The 15,907-nt window shown below is 36.0% G+C and overlaps 1 protein-coding gene across 2 annotated transcripts in view; it reads left to right on the top strand.

The window, feature by feature from the left end:
- The window catches only part of IL6ST (interleukin 6 cytokine family signal transducer), a 61,920-nt gene extending 47,796 nt beyond the window's left edge, over positions 1–14,124 (top strand). The window contains exons 4-9 of one of the 2 annotated variants that reach the window (XM_049863792.1): positions 784–885; positions 1,075–1,221; positions 1,552–1,692; positions 2,850–2,946; positions 7,854–7,935; positions 8,810–14,124. In XM_049863792.1, the coding sequence (XP_049719749.1) occupies positions 784–885; positions 1,075–1,221; positions 1,552–1,692; positions 2,850–2,946; positions 7,854–7,935; positions 8,810–9,550 (1,310 nt within the window). In that variant the 3' untranslated portion in view covers positions 9,551–14,124. The remainder of the gene's footprint in view (positions 1–783; positions 886–1,074; positions 1,222–1,551; positions 1,693–2,849; positions 2,947–7,853; positions 7,936–8,809) is intronic. The other variant, XM_049863784.1, reaches the window with a different exon arrangement.
- Positions 14,125–15,907: the final 1,783 nt, after the last annotated feature.

Genomic DNA, 15,907 nt, shown 5'->3' with positions numbered 1-15,907 from the left:
TAAAAAGAAAGAATATTTTGCTGTTGCATACGAAAAAGATAGATTAATTTGGAGGAATTATATTTTGATAATTTTTTTTTTAATGTGTTACTTTCTAGGGGGTGGTTGTTGTTAGGTGCTGTTGAGTCATCTCTGGTTCGTAGCAGTCCTGTGTACAACAGAGTGAAATGCTGCCCAGTTCTGTGCCATCCTCACAATTGCTCTGACCATTGGTGACCCTGCTGGTATTGAAATACCCATCGCATAGCTTCCAGTGTCACAGCAACACATAAGCCACCACAGTACAACCAACTGACAGACAAGTGGTAGTTTTCTAGTGCTACCCTCCCCCCTTTCTATGGGAAACAGCACTAATATTTTTTTCCCAGTCACAAATCAGGGCCGTTCATGCTTTTCCTAGGTCTTATTAGTGGAACTTGTTTATTAAGCAATTCTCAGATAATTAGGATCGTGAAATTATAAGGCCCAGGATAATTTGAGATCAGTGTTGTATAACCTGGTAAATGTAAACCCTGACTATAGTTGCAGTAATTACTTGTATTAACTATATACAAATATTTTTCTTTTATCTACTGTACTGGTAATAAAAGTAACCTGTTTTATTTATAGTTTATTAAAAACAGTTTTACTCTGTTGAGTTGGAATCCAGTACAAAAAAGGTAATGCTTTTTTTAATGTTTTAAAAGAAAGATAAATGGTCATGAAACTATGAAAATCAGTAATGGAATGAATATGACTTTTTCATTGTAGAAAAAAATGCTTAGACTACTATTCTTACTTTAGGGAACCTAATGGAGAGCAAATGCTATTTGATAACAGTTACTCCAGTGTATGATGACGGGCCAGGAAGCCCTGAATCCATAAGGGCATACCTTAAACAGGCTGGTAAGTCCAAACTCACTTTCTTTGAAAAACATTAAGAGTTTTGTATTAACAAAGACATTTTATCAGTTTTACATAAGGGTATGTTTCGTTATGTTCAGTAATTTTATAATGAGGAAATTTTATGTAAATCTAATGATTTACTGAATTCTGATGGTTTTCTGTTAGCAAATAACATTTATTCTGTTACAGCACCGTCAAAAGGACCTACCGTTCGGACAAAAAAAGTGGGGAAAAATGAAGCTGTCTTAGAATGGGACCAACTCCCTGTTGATGTTCAAAATGGATTTATCAGAAATTATACTATACTTTATAAAACTGCACTTGGAAATGAAACCGGTAATAAAGCCATTATCAGTTATTAAGAATCAGATTTTTTTTCTAACTTTTAAATACCGGTTTAAATCTCACCTTTTTATATTATGCTTCTTAGTGTACCATATTATCCTCGGAAGAGAGTCACCTGAGAATATGCCTTATTGTTGCTTTCATGATCCTATTAAAGAAATACTGTTTTATGCTTAGAAGAACATTGTTTTAGGGCTATGAAAGTTGTTTTTTGGTAAAATATTTTAATTCATTTTTAATTCTTGTATAATACCAAACGTAGTCCAGATGAAGCAGAACATTGAGTGGTTGAATAAAGCCCACTTACTTAATTTCTTCCAGCCGTGAATGTGAATTCTTCCCACACAGAATACACGCTGTCCTCTTTGACGAGTGACACGTTGTACATGGTACGAATGGCAGCATACACAGATGAAGGTGGAATGTATGGACCCGATTTCACTTTTACTACTCCAAAGTTTGGTAAGGAATAATGAAATTTGATCTTTTTTCCTTCTTTCCTTTTTTTTTTTTTTTTTTAATTTAACCACACTAGGCAATTGGTCTCTATTCGCCTGGAGCAACAGAAGAAGAAGGAGAGTCAGGAATAGAAGGAGGATGTAGAATGTGTGGCTAACTGCCTCCTTGAACTACTGCCTCCTTTGCCCTGAGACCAGAACTGGATGGTGCCTGGCTGCCATTACTGAACATTTTGACCAAAGATTCTATAGCAGAATCCTGATCAAAATGCCGAACAGAATTTCAGATTTTCATGGACTCCAGACTTTGTGGTACCACGGAGACTGGATGAACCCCTGAAACTATTGCCCTGAGATAATCATTTTTAAACCTTAAATCAAAAATATCCCTGAAGTCTTCTTAAAACCAAACAGTAGTTTAGCTTAACTAGTAAAGAATGCCTGCCTTGAGCATTGTGCTCTTTTAAGAGCTATCTATATGGGATGAAACTGACAACAGCAACTCGAAAGATAAGATAGGAAGCTTAGGGGGCAGTGAGTTTATGTTAATGGAGGAGAAACTGCTCAGAAAAGGAGGGTGAGGAATGTAAACAGTGTCACTAAATTATAAAGGTAGAAACTGTCGGTGTGTGTTTTGCTGTGTATTTTCTCAATAACAACAAAATAAATAAAATAAAATAAAAAAAAGATTGTTTCACAGCTTTTCCAATTTCTGCCCAGTACTCATTTGTTCTGATACAGTTTGTCAGTCAGTGAGTGTTAGAACTGAAAGATAAGTTTTTGCTAAGATCCCACTGAGTGCACATCATAGATCATAGATGGTTAGGTTTGGAAGCTCTAAATTACCAGGTAGGTTATCTCTCCAGTAAGCGGAACAAATTTTATTCTCCCAACCAACATTTATTTTATGCTTACTATGTGGGTATTTTTTTTTATTTATTTATGTGGGTAGGGACTGTGTAAGGCATAAATGGCTAAGATGAGATTTACCAAGAAGAGAGGGGAGTGGGGAGAAAAGATGGCATTTCATCTTTTCTATAGGAATCTGGCCATTGGGTTTTTTTTTTTTTTTTAATAGGAATCTGGCAGGGAAGTTGTATTATTTCTCTTTAGCATATGTGTCAACAGTTATTTCCCATCTCACCACTTTCTCTTTTTTAGCCCAAGGAGAAATTGAAGCCATAGTTGTGCCTGTTTGCTTAGGATTCCTATTGACAACTCTTTTGGGAGTGTTATTCTGCTTTAATAAGCGAGACCTGTAAGTAGTCTTATTCATGTATTTGTATTTTTTCAGCTTTATTGAGGTATAGTTTACATATAATAAAATTCATCCATTGTAAGTGTGTAATTTCCTGAATTTTGATAGTTGGATACAGATGTGTACTACTACAGTCAATTGCTCCAGGCAGTCACTGATCTGCCTACTGTAACTGTAGTTTTTCTTTTCTTATAATTTCATGTAATTGGAACTAAATATCTTTCACTTAGCATAACATTTTTGAACATTCATATTGTTGCATTACTAATATTGTCCCCTTTTTATTGCTGAATAGTATTTCACAGTACAGATATATCAAAATTTGTTTATCTGTTGATAGAAGTTTAGCTTGTCTCTAAATTGTGGTTTTTATGAATAATGCTGCTATGAACATTAACATACCAATCTTGGTTTGATCATATGTTTTCATTTATCTTGCATAAACACCTAGTAGTGAGATTTCTCCTCCTAGCTATTAAGTGTATGTTTATCTTTGTAAGATACTGCTGTACTGTTATTCAAAATGGTTGGGTGATTTTACATTCCCACGAGCAATGTATGAGAATTCCATATGTCCACTTTTTAGTAGATGTGTAGTAGATGTGTACTGCTATCTCATTGTGGTTTTAATTTCTATTTCCCTGAAGACTAGTGATGGGATCTTTTCACATGTTGTTGTTGTTAGGTACCTTCGAGTTGATTCTGACTCATAGCCACCCTGTGTACAACAGAACAAAACACTGCCCCGTCCTGTGCCATCCTCAGAGTCATTATGCTTAAGTTCATTGTTGCAGCCACTGTGTCAATCCATCTTGTTGAGGGTCTTCTTCTTAATTTACCAAGCATGATGTCCTTCTCCAGGGACTGGTCCCTCCTGATAAGATGGCCAAAGTATGTGAGACGTAGTCTTGCCATTCTTTCTTCTGAGGAACATTCTGGTCGTACTTCTTCCGAGACAGATTTGTTCGTTCTTTTGGCAGTCCATGGTATAATCAGTATTCTCCTTTAGCACCACAATTCAGAGGCATTCGATTCTTCAGTCTTCCTTATTCATCATTTAGCCTTCACATGCATCTGAGGCGATTGAAAACACCATGGCTTGGTCAGGCGCCCCTTAGTCTTCAAGGTGACATCTTTGCTTTTCAACACTTAAAAGAGGTCTTGTGCAGCAGATTTGCTCAATGCAATATCTCTTTTGATTTCTTGAGTGCTGCTTCTATGAGTGTTGATTGTGGATCCAAGTAAAATGAAATGCTTGACAACTTCAGGCTTTTATCAGTTTATCTTGATGTTGCTCATTGGTCCAGTTGTGAGGATTTTTGTTTTCTTTATGTTGAGGTGTAATCCATACTGAAGGTTGTGGTGTTTGATCTTCATCAGTAAGTGCTTCAAGTCCTCTTCACTTGTAGCAAGCAAAATTGTGTCATCTACATATCGCAGGTTGTTAATAAGTTTTCCTCCCGTCCTGATGCCGGGTTCTTCTTCATATAGTCCAGTTTCTCAAATTATTTGCTGAGCATATAGATCAAATAGGTGTGGTGAAAGGATACAACCCTGACGCACACCTTTCCTGACTTTAAACTACGCAGTATCCCCTTGTTCTGTTCACATGACTGCCTCTTGACCTATGTAAAGGTTCCTCATGAGCACAGTTAAGCACAGCTTTTCATGTGCTATTTATATATCTTCTTTTGTGAAGTGCCTGCTGAAATCTTTTGCCTATTTTTAAATTGGGTTGTTTGTCTTGTTAATATTGAGCTGTAAGCATTTTTATGTATATGTTGTGATTACAAAATGTTTGTCATTTTTTATATTTTTCTCCCAGTCCGTATCTTTTTGTCATTTTTTATATTTTTCTCCCAGTCTGTATCTTTTCTCCCAGTCTGTGACTTTAGAAAAACAAAAATGTTTAATTTTGGTGAAATTCATTTATCAATTTTTTATCTTGTGGTTCCTGCATTGTGTGTCCTGTTTAAGACATCTTCGCCTAACCCAGTGTCAAAAATGTTTTCTCCTACAGGTTTAATTGTTTTAGCTCCTGTGTCTGGGATCCGTTTTGAGTTTTTGTGCATGCTGCATGGTGAGAGTAAAGGTTCATTTTTTTTTACAAGTATCTAGTTGTTCCAGCATCACTTGTTGAAAAGACTATATCCCTCCCCACCACTGAATTGCCTTGATATCTTTGTTAAAAGAAAAAAGTCTATGTAAGTCTGTATTTCTGGACTCTCAGTTCTCTTCCATTGATCTATACATCTGTTTTTACACCAGTTCCGCGCTGTCTTGATTACTGTAGCTGTATAGTAAGTTTTGATAACAAATAGTGGAAGTCCTCCAGCTGTGTTCTCTTTCAAAGTTATTTTGAACAGTTGCTTTGCCTTTTCATATAAGTTTCGATATCAGTTTTTCAATTTCCTTAAAAAAGAAAACCTGCAGAGTTTTGGATTTTATCTTATCTAGATTTCTTTAATTTCCCTTTACAGTGTTTTGTACTTTTCAGTGGACTGGCCTTGCACATCTTTTGTTTAACTTTTTCCTAAGTATTTTTCAGTGCTGCTCTAAACGGTGGCACAGTGATTAAGAGCTCAGCTGCTAACCAAAAGGTCAGCAGTTCAAATCCACCAGCCACTGCTTGAAAACCCTGTGGGGCAGTTCTACTTTGTCCTGTAGCATCACTATGAGTCAGAATCGACTCGACAGCAGCCGATTTGGTTTTGGTTTTTTTTTTCTGTATTATGAATGGGTTTTAATCTTTCTAATTTTCCCTGTTGGTATACAGCAAGCAGTTGATCTTTTTAATATATTGATCTTGTATCCTGAGACCTTGTTAAATTCACTTACTAATGATAGTAACCTTTTTTGGTTCCTTTCTACATACATGATTATGCTGCCTGCAAGTAAAAACGGTTGTCCCAATCTTTATACTTTTTAATTCTTTTTTGCCTTTAGTTCAAATTTTTATGCTTTTCTTATTGCACTGGCTAGGACTTCCGGTACGTGTTCAATAGAAGTGGTGAAAGCTGATATCTTTGTCATGTTTCTTTAGGAAGAAAGCATTCAGTCTTTCACTGTTACATACTGGTATTATCTGTAGCTTGAGAAAATTATATTTCTATTTTGTGGAGAGTTTTTATCAAGAACAGGTGTCGAATTTTGTCAGATACTTTTCCGGCATCTGTTGAGATAAGTGTATGTTTTTCTCCTTTATTCCATGAATATGGCGAATTTCATTGATTTTTTTTTTTCAGATGTTAAACCATCCTTGCATTCCTGCGATAATGCTCGATTCATTTTTATTCATATTTTGTTAATGATTTTTGTGTCTGTGTTCATAAGTGATCCTAGTCTGTCCTTTTTTGGGTCGTGTTTTTTTCCGATTTTGGAGTCAGGTTAATATTGGCCTCATAAAATGAATTGGGACGTGTTGCCTCCTCTGTTGTCTGGAATTGTTTGTGTAACATTTGTGTAGTATTTTCCTCTTTAAATGTTTGTTAGAATTCACAAGTAAAGCCATCTCAGCCTGGAGTTTTCTTTGTGGGAAGATTTTTAATTGAAAATTCAATTTCTTTATAAATACAGGGCTGGCAAAGTTTTCTTTTTCTTCTTTACTCTGTTTTGGTGATTTACATCTTTTAAGGAATTCATCCATTTTATCTCTACTACGTCTAGATTTTATAGTTGTTTTCTGCAGGAGAGTCAGTCTGCAAGGAACTTACTCTGTCATTCCCAGAAGCACCACTTCTCATTACTCGTTTTTATTTTTTATTTAACTTTAAATTTGCACTTAACATTCTCAAGATGATTCACTTACTACACACCTAGGACCTCTAACTTTGGCCTGGGAACCACACTAAAGTAAACATACTTAAATAAGATTTTTGTTTTTGTTTCAAATACGCTTTGTTTTCTGGAACAGCTTTAGGCTTACAGAAAAATTGTGCAGAGTACCAGAGAGTTCCCATAACCCTCCCCCTGCACAATGTTTCTCGTCTTACTAACATCTTGCATTTGTGTGGTACATTTATTATAATTGATGAACTGATATTTCTACATTATTATTAACTGAAGTCCATAGTGTCCATTAGGGTTCATTCTTTGTGTTGTACCCTCCTGTGGGTGTTGACAAATGCATAATGTCATGTGTCCATCATTGCAGTTGTTGTTGGGTGTCATCCAGTCAATTTCGGCTCACCCCGTGACAGAGTAGAACCTTAAGTTTTTGGTGATACGGAGATCCTGAATGATTTGCATATGTTTACTGTTTTTTGCCTCTTTTCCTTGTAAAAAATCAAATGTATTACATTTTATTTGGTTTTGGTGTTAAAATTTATTTTGCTATCTGGATTCTTTTTACTGGAAATAGAACTTTTTTTTGTTTTCTTTGGAAGCAGGTGTAACCACACATTTTGTGGTCTGGATATGGTTCTTAACAGTGGTTTTTCTTACAGCATTTGATTTCAGAGATTTTTTTTTAATTGAATACTGATTATTAGCTTTAGCCTTGCTAACATTTTTTTTCTTTACGAATGGATTAAGATCCTTACGCATTTATAACAGTATTTTCTATTGGATACAAGAAAAATAATTTTTTGTTTGCTTTAGGGGTAGAATGGAAACCCTGGTGACATAGTGGTTAAGAGCTGTGGCTGTAACCAAAGGGTCAGCAATTCAAATCCACCAGGTGCTCCTTGGAAACCCTATGGGGCAGTTCTACTCTGTCCTACAGGGTCGCAATGAATCAGAATTGACTTGATGGCAAGAGTTTTGGTTTTTGGGAATAGAATAGGTATTTTTGTTTATTTGAGTAATTGGTGTGGTTCTTAAGATTCTTAGGTGAACGTGTTTAGAAACAGACTCTGCATCGTTTATTACATGTGGTTCTACACATGCCATATTTCTTTTCTCTCCAGGATTAAAAAACATATCTGGCCTAATGTTCCAGATCCTTCAAAGAGTCATATTGCCCAGTGGTCACCTCACACACCTCCAAGGGTAAGATAAAACGCTTCTGAGTTATTTATAATGTGCAGGTGTATTAGATTGTGTGTATATAGTTCAACCAAAAGATTGTCGGTCTTAATTGAAAAGTAAATGAAAAGAGAATAATAGTATGCAAATGAGAATTTCAATCAAAATTTAAAAGAATGCCTATACATTCTAGGGGTCTATTGTCATCATAGCATATCTGTTCTGATATTCCTAATTCTATTCAGTAAACATTAAAAATATTTGGTTGATCTTGAAAATTGAGAACTTTTAAGTGCTAAAACTACTTTGTGCTAATAAGGAAGCATTTTGGATTGAATTTTAAAACCAAGTTTAATAGTCTACCATTTTAATACCGATATGAAATGATTGCAGGAAACCTACACTAAATTCTTTGAACTTAAAATATATGTTAAAGGAAAAATGATGACAAAATGATCATCGACTTGCATTAACAGATTAAAATGTGTACTTTTATATTGCTACAAAACCCCAGTCATTCAAGTTTGATTTTTTTCTTAATGTATTTTATGTATTTTCTGTCCAGTTAATACTAAACTGTTTAATAATTTTCTGTGTATGAAAACTGTTTTGTAGACATTGGTTTATCAAAATATTATTTGGAAGTTCTGAAGAAATATAGCCTGATTCATACTCGTTAGATTGATTTCACAATGTCTACAGTTTGAGTAGGCGACAGTGATCTAGTGACATAAGTAGGTTATCTCTGTACCATTGAAAGTTACTTAGAAGTTTCAGAGATGCATTAGCTCTGTGGCTTTAACTAATATTTGCCATGTATATATATCTCTGTCAAAAGTATTTCTAAAGTGGCATGAAGATATACTCTAGGTAATAATCCATTTTCTCTCTTCCTTAGCACAATTTTAATTCAAAAGATCAAATGTATTCAGATGGCAATTTCACTGATGTAAGTGTTGTGGAAATAGAAGTAAATGACAAAAAGCCTCTTCCAGAAGATCTGAAATCAACGGACCTATTTAAGAAGGAAAAAAGTAGTACTGAAGGACACAGCAGTGGTATTGGAGGGTCTTCGTGCATGTCGTCTTCTAGGCCAAGCATTTCTAGCAGTGATGAAAATGAATCTGGACAAAACACTTCTAGCACTGTCCAGTATTCTACTGTGGTACACAGCGGCTACAGACACCAGGTTCCATCGGTTCAAGTCTTCTCAAGATCTGAGTCCACCCAGCCCTTGTTAGATTCAGAGGAGCGGCCGGAAGACCTACAGTTAGTAGATAATGTAGACAGTGGTGACGGCATACTGCCCAGGCAACAGTATTTCAAACAAAACTGCAGTCAACCTGAAACCAGTCAAGATATTTCGCATTTTGAAAGGCCAAAGCATGTTTCATCAGTCAGTGAGGAAGGTTTTGTCAGACTTAAACAGCAGCAGATTTCAGATCATATTTCACAGTCCTATGGATCTGGGCAAATGAAAATGTTTCAAGAAATTTCTACAGCAGATGATTTTGGTCCTGGTACTGAGGGAGAAGTAGAGAGATTTGAAACAGTTGGGATGGAGACTGCGATTGATGAAGGAATGCCTAAAAGTTACTTACCACAGACTGTAAGACAAGGTGGTTACGTGCCTCAATAAAAGACTAGTTCCTGTTCCAACGTCAGCAGTAAGACAAGCTAAAAATACTTTATCTGTCATTTCAGATAAAAATAATCTTCACTCACTGAAGATGATCGTTTGCCCTTAAGGGCAAAAATACACTGTACTCTCACATGGGCTGTTGCCATTCCAGAATAACTAGGATTACTTTAAGCACTACATAAACTGACTTCATCCTCTGAATAGCTGAATGACTTTGTGCTGTTTCAGGATGTTTGCACTGAAGAAAAACAGAAAGCTTGCCAGGAATTCGTAAAGTAAAACTTCTCATTTTTGTTTTGCTACCTAGAAAACAGAGGCTATTTAAATACTAAGCAGCATAATACTTAATAATCAGAACCATACACATTTTGATAAACATAATCATCAAATAAAATTACTTAGGGAGAGTGAATATAAAAAATTAGAGGAGCAAAGTCTAGAAACCTCTACTTCAGCTGATAACATAATTTAAAAAGAGATCCATATGGTATGAGCCTAGCTTTTGTAGTCTGAGCAAAAAAAAAAAAAAGGGAATTCTAGAGCTTTAACTTGGCAGATAAAAATATTCTTTTTTTTAATATTACATAGTCACTAGTTTCACTAAACTTTTCCAAAATTGCTGTTGGCCATGTCTTTGCTAACCCATTTTCACAAACTCTGCAGAGTGCCCAGGTAGAGCTAGGAATGAATGCCACAAACTATCTTAAACATTTCAAAAATCTTCGCCACTTGTAAAGGCTTAAATTTTAACATACTTCTATACATGTACATATACAAAATTATTGACCCTTCCTCCTAACACTTCAGAGAATTTGGTTGAAAAAGCACTTTATACCATATATCTTCAGCTTAAAATGTGTTTTAATTTAATGTACTTTTTATTTTTAAGTAGGACAAGATTGAAAAATCTCTGGTAGGTGATTGAAGCAAACTAAGTTAGAGGCCTTGGGCGCTGCTCACGAAAACAAACAAATGAAACACCGCCCCAGAAATGTAAATATCACGGTTAGCAAATATCCATATTATAGAAGCACTTAATGAAGAGATAATATTTTAATATCTACAGTTTTGAGGTAGAGTGGGACTTAGTTCTATGCTATGATTTAGGAATATTTTAAATCTCTTCCTTCTAATATTGTTTTTCAGGGGAGAAGTGAGCCAGTCCTCCAGAGTTTAGCGCTAAACCCACTTTCGCATTCAGGCCATCCTTTGTCCACCACATTTGACATGGCAGGAGCTAAAGATAGTGGCCATTAACCACCAGTAGTTTAATTCTAGACTACTGCTATCAAATGAGTTTGGAGGAAATAGGTGTTGTTTTTCTATCATATTTAAGCCAGGCAGACTTAAAATATTTTGTAGAGGGTATTGAAGAATAAAAGACTAAGAAAAATTGGTAAGTATTTACAGTTGGAATGTAATTCTGTTTTTTATTCTCACAGTATATTGTTCACAATAGACTTCCTATTTTATCCTTTTTTATTCTTGCATTTATATAATGCTTAATACTTTCAGGAAACCCTGGTGGCATAGTGGCTAAGAGCTGCTACAGCTGCTAACCAAAAGGTTGGCAGTTCGAACCCACCAGGCGTTCTTTGGAAACCGTATGGAATAGTTCTGCTCTGTCCTGTAGGGTTGCTGAGTTGGAATTGACAGCAACGGGTTTTGTTTCTTAACAGTTTCAGAGTTCTTTCACATATACTATCTCCCAAATACCACAGATGCTTTATTTGAATATATCCCGTTTCTTCCTTTTGTCAAAACCAACATGAGATTGGAAGAGTGACAGAATTAGAAGCAGATGAGGAAAATTAGGCACAGAGAGTCCCAGGAGGGACAGAGACCCAAACTCACACTACAAGGTAATGTCATCACCATCATCTAAGGCAGTCATCAAAGGCTGGTCCAGGACAGGACTAGATTGATCTTGCTATATGTCATCAGGAAATTTTAATCTATTACATTTTTTATTCTCCAAAATAAGTAGCCATGCTACTGTCATCATGTTCTTAGTTATAACCTTCCTCATAACAAACAGCAGTATTACGAAGAACATTATAGTGTGAACATGTACATTTTGGGATGGGGGCAGTTATGTGAACTGGTGATCTAAGAGAATGAAAATGAAGGGTTGTTTAAGAAAGAACATCTTGTAAGCAGATTTGTATGTGGAACCTTATAGAACATGGTGCAGTGAATGATTGCCCCCCAGCCACAAGAGCACTTTAGACCTTTAAGTGGATACACGGTTACTGTGCAGAGTCATTCGTTCAGGAAGTGAATGTATATATTTGAGCACTAATATGTAATACACATCTTTGCCCTATAGAGAAAAGCAATCACGAAACTTGATTTAAATACAGAATTATTTTCCTGGAGCACGTCTTACAGTAGTCCATGTTTTGATGCATGCAGATTGTATTTTAGGTATGCAGAGGAACAAATCTAGTTTATTTGTATGAAAACTAGTCTACGTAAAAGTTAGTGGATTTATTACTCTTTAAATCTTTACTATCCCCACATTTTATCTTTGTTTGAAGTAAACTAGCATATAAGAAAACAGCCTCTTTCTGGATATGTGGATAAAGCTCATTCACTGCTTGTGCTGTCCCTGCCCCCCTGTAGGATTGGGGGAAGATAACCCAGTGGATGTGTCTTCCATGTGTGGCTATTGTAATTTGACAATTAGTTACTGGAATTTTGGTAGGCCAGCCTCATCCCTTAGAAAGACATATGCTGAAAACTCTTGAAAAACTATAAAACTGCAGACTTTATACTCATTCATATCTAAACTTTTAATCTTTTTTCTAACACGTAAATCACACCAAATACTTGAGTAGAGGCAGGGGGAAAACAAAATCATTTATAAGCTCTTTGTTCCCATGTATTCTCTACCTAATTGTTTTAAATTTGCCCTTCTTTCTTGATAAGAGGTCTTACCACATGAAGTCTTCCAGCAACTATAGCTTTTCCTGCGAGGTTAAGGATTAGTGACGCTGAAGCATACTTTAAAAACGTTTCTTTATTAAAGCTCAGATTTCAAGTAGAACATCCTAAATCACTTTAGAAATAGAAATCAGGTAAATATAATTTTAAGAGATTTTTTTGACCCATATAGTTAACTAGTTAAAATTATGACATCAATGTAGAATAGAATAATTGTATAGTAGAGTTCCCTAAAATCTTCCGTTCACTGGCCTATATTGACTAAGTAAGTCAAGCGGGAGAGCTCTCTCGCCATTCTTTTATATTTCACATCACTCTTGTGTGATTTTGCTCAGCTGGTTCTTAGGAGCAAATTTCTAAACCATGCTTAAACTAAATTGCAATGATAATATATTTTTAATCTAAAAAATGATTACCACTTGAGAAACCTCTGTTTTAGTAAAGGTTTATTTTGTTGGTAAAATGTCAAATTAATAAGCTACATAAAACTTCAAGTGAATTGTTCAGAAATATTTTGGGGTTATCTTTCTGTTGTACGGAGCATTAGATTCTATTGCCCAGGTAAGTTTAAAGTTTTTTGCACTTTTATGTAAGTTAGAGAAATAATGGAGCCATAAAATGGCAAGATATTTAGCCTAAAATTGGGCATTGTCATAGAGTTCAGAGAAGGTATAAACTAGCAAACCTACAGCCAATTTTTTGGACTGGTCCTTTACAGCAGTTCCTTTTCAGTCTTTATAAACACAAAGGTGGCCCATGGAAGCCCATAAGGGCTTCCTTGGAAACGGTTTTAATTCTTATTATTCTATTGAGATGTAAGTAAAAAATTGAAGAAGAAAAAAAAAAATTCCAAAGCCAAATGTAATACCTTTTGGGTTAATCTATTTTTTTTTTAATCATATGTGCCGTCTGTGTATTAGCATGATGTTCTAGTATACATTGGATCAAAAAAAAAAAAAAGACAGCTCAGGATGAGCTATTGTTATTTTTTCCTAAAATTTTAAGGACTTTTTGAGTCAGTAGTTCCTTCGACTGGCTAATTTATTTCCTAGTTCTTCATTAAAGTTGGTAGATACAGTGAAAATGCATTTGAGGCTGATGGTCATACATGTTCCAGATCTTTTATCCCTTGAACCAAAGTTTTGTCTGAGTGATAACTACGTGTTTCAAATGCTGTTACATGAATATGAAAATGTGATGTGTCAGAAACAAAGTGTTGCTTTAAAGGTGGATATTTAAAAATCCTTTAGTTTTAATGTATATGTATATTGAATAATATTCTCTAAAATAAATGTGAAACTCACTAGGACTGCAATGCAGTGATTAGCGTTAGGTGTGTCTCCTTTTCTACCCTGGCTGTGTCCCCTGTACTGGTAAATGCAGTACTTTCAAGCCCACTTGCTGTTTACCCCACCTAACCTAACTTCCTGTAGAAGGCTTGTCTAGAGTATTATATGTATTTTTACCTTTGCAGTGAATTGCATGTACTAAATGTAACCACAGCTATCATTTTTATGTTGACATAACTCTAAATGTTACCGTAAATATTCTTTCATGTATAAGGTCTGATCCCTTAAATTTAAGAAATAAATTCTTACTCAGATTTTTTGTGTGTGATCCTACCATTTCACTGTCATTACTGTGATGTGAAACCCTGGTGGCATAGTGGTTAAGTGCTACAGTTTCTAACCAAAACAACGGCAGTTCAGATTCACCAGCTCCTCCCTGGAAACTATGGGGCAGTTGTACTCTGTCCTGTAGGGGCTATGAGTTGGAATCAACGGCAGCGGGTTTGGCTTTTTGTTTTTTTAGTCATATAGGGTCACGTTGATATAATGGAATAAGATTCAGAAAAAAAAAAATTGATACACTATCTTGGCCTTAATAACATATAGCACAGATTCTGAAATGGCCGATTCTTCTGCCAGTTGTCCAGATTTACTAGATGAGTTCTGGAGTCCCAGACATCTTACCTTCTGGATGGATTTTTTTCCTACCAGTTGCCGAGGCAACAAGTTCAGAGGTGCTGCGCCATCTTGTGGCTTGTCTGAGCACAGACTCTGCTGGTGTCTCTCCCTGTCACAGCGAGGCAAGCAGCAGATTGACACACCACATCCCACTTCTGCCTTCTGAGTGTACGGGTAATCGTGTATGAAATTAGCTCTGTCAACAGTTCCATCTGAGGGAAGGAGGAACTGTGCTATTAGGTTGCAAACCTTCACATTGTGATTTTATCTAAAATACGCAATGAGCCAAAAAAAATCCACACACCAGCCAACAAACTTCATCCATCACATATGTAGTAGAAGTTATGGAAATGGTAGTTTGGCCTTGAGCTATGTATATCTTTTGTTGAAAATTTTATACTTGGTTATGGTTCTTTTAGGTTCAGCCTGACTTCTTAAAGCATGGTACTTCTTGTCTTATCCTAATGTGTTTGATGGATTCAGGCCATTCTGCTTCCAAAAAGATTATATAACTCCTGTGCAGCATTCTGTTTCCATAGTCCAGAGTCAGGGGAATAATTTCCTTATTCAAGATTGCTTAACCTTCAGTTTAGGCTCTTTTTAAAGTTACAGAACACATTCCTCCCACACTTTGAAAATACAAATGTAAAATATAGTACTGTATAACACATAAGGAGCACTGGTGGCACAGTGTTTAAGCGTTCGGCTGCTAGCTGAAAGGTTGGTGGTTTGAACCTGCCAGCCACTCTGCAGGAGACAGATGTGGCATTCCGCTGCCTTCAAGATTTACAGCCTTGGAAACCTTATGGGCAGTTCTATCTATTCCGTCCTATAGAGTCGCTATGAGTTGGACTCCATGGCAATGGATTTGGTGTCTTTGGTTTGGTATAACAAATATGTGTGTGCGCGCGCACACGCACATGCGATCTTACATGTATTTAAGCCCCATGCTTTGTCTAGTTAGTGGAGAGAACTGGGAAAGTGGGAGAAAGGAGAGCTGAGGTGGACAAAAGAAGAACACCTGGTGGTCATAGCTCCTGTCCCTGCTGCGCTCCCTGAGGTTGGCTCCTGGCCCCTCTTCACAGGAAGGCTGCGTAGTTTCTCAGCAATTTCAACAGTCCTATCTCAATTGAGGAAGAAAATTTCATCCGCCTTTATAGTCAAAGTTCAGCGTGTATTTTTATTTTCTCCCAACTGCTAGAGGTTTTAAACAAATAGGAAGGCACAGGTTAGTTTTAGAAATCTGTGGACGTTCAAAACCTAATTGTTTTGCCTGCAATCCTTATGTCATTTTTACCTACCAGAAATGTATAACTGGAATGCCATTTGTCATTCTGGAACATTTTTTATATTAAGAATTATCTTCCACTTAAATGGCTTTGTAATTATACATTTGTGCATTTGTATGAAATTGGAATCTTTCTGGGATAACATTGGGAGA

This window comes from Elephas maximus, chromosome 2, assembly GCF_024166365.1.
Source record: "Elephas maximus indicus isolate mEleMax1 chromosome 2, mEleMax1 primary haplotype, whole genome shotgun sequence".
Taxonomy (NCBI): Eukaryota; Metazoa; Chordata; class Mammalia; order Proboscidea; family Elephantidae; genus Elephas; species Elephas maximus.
The sequence above is the reverse complement of the archived record's forward strand: the minus strand, read 5'-3'. Positions and strand labels throughout refer to the sequence as shown.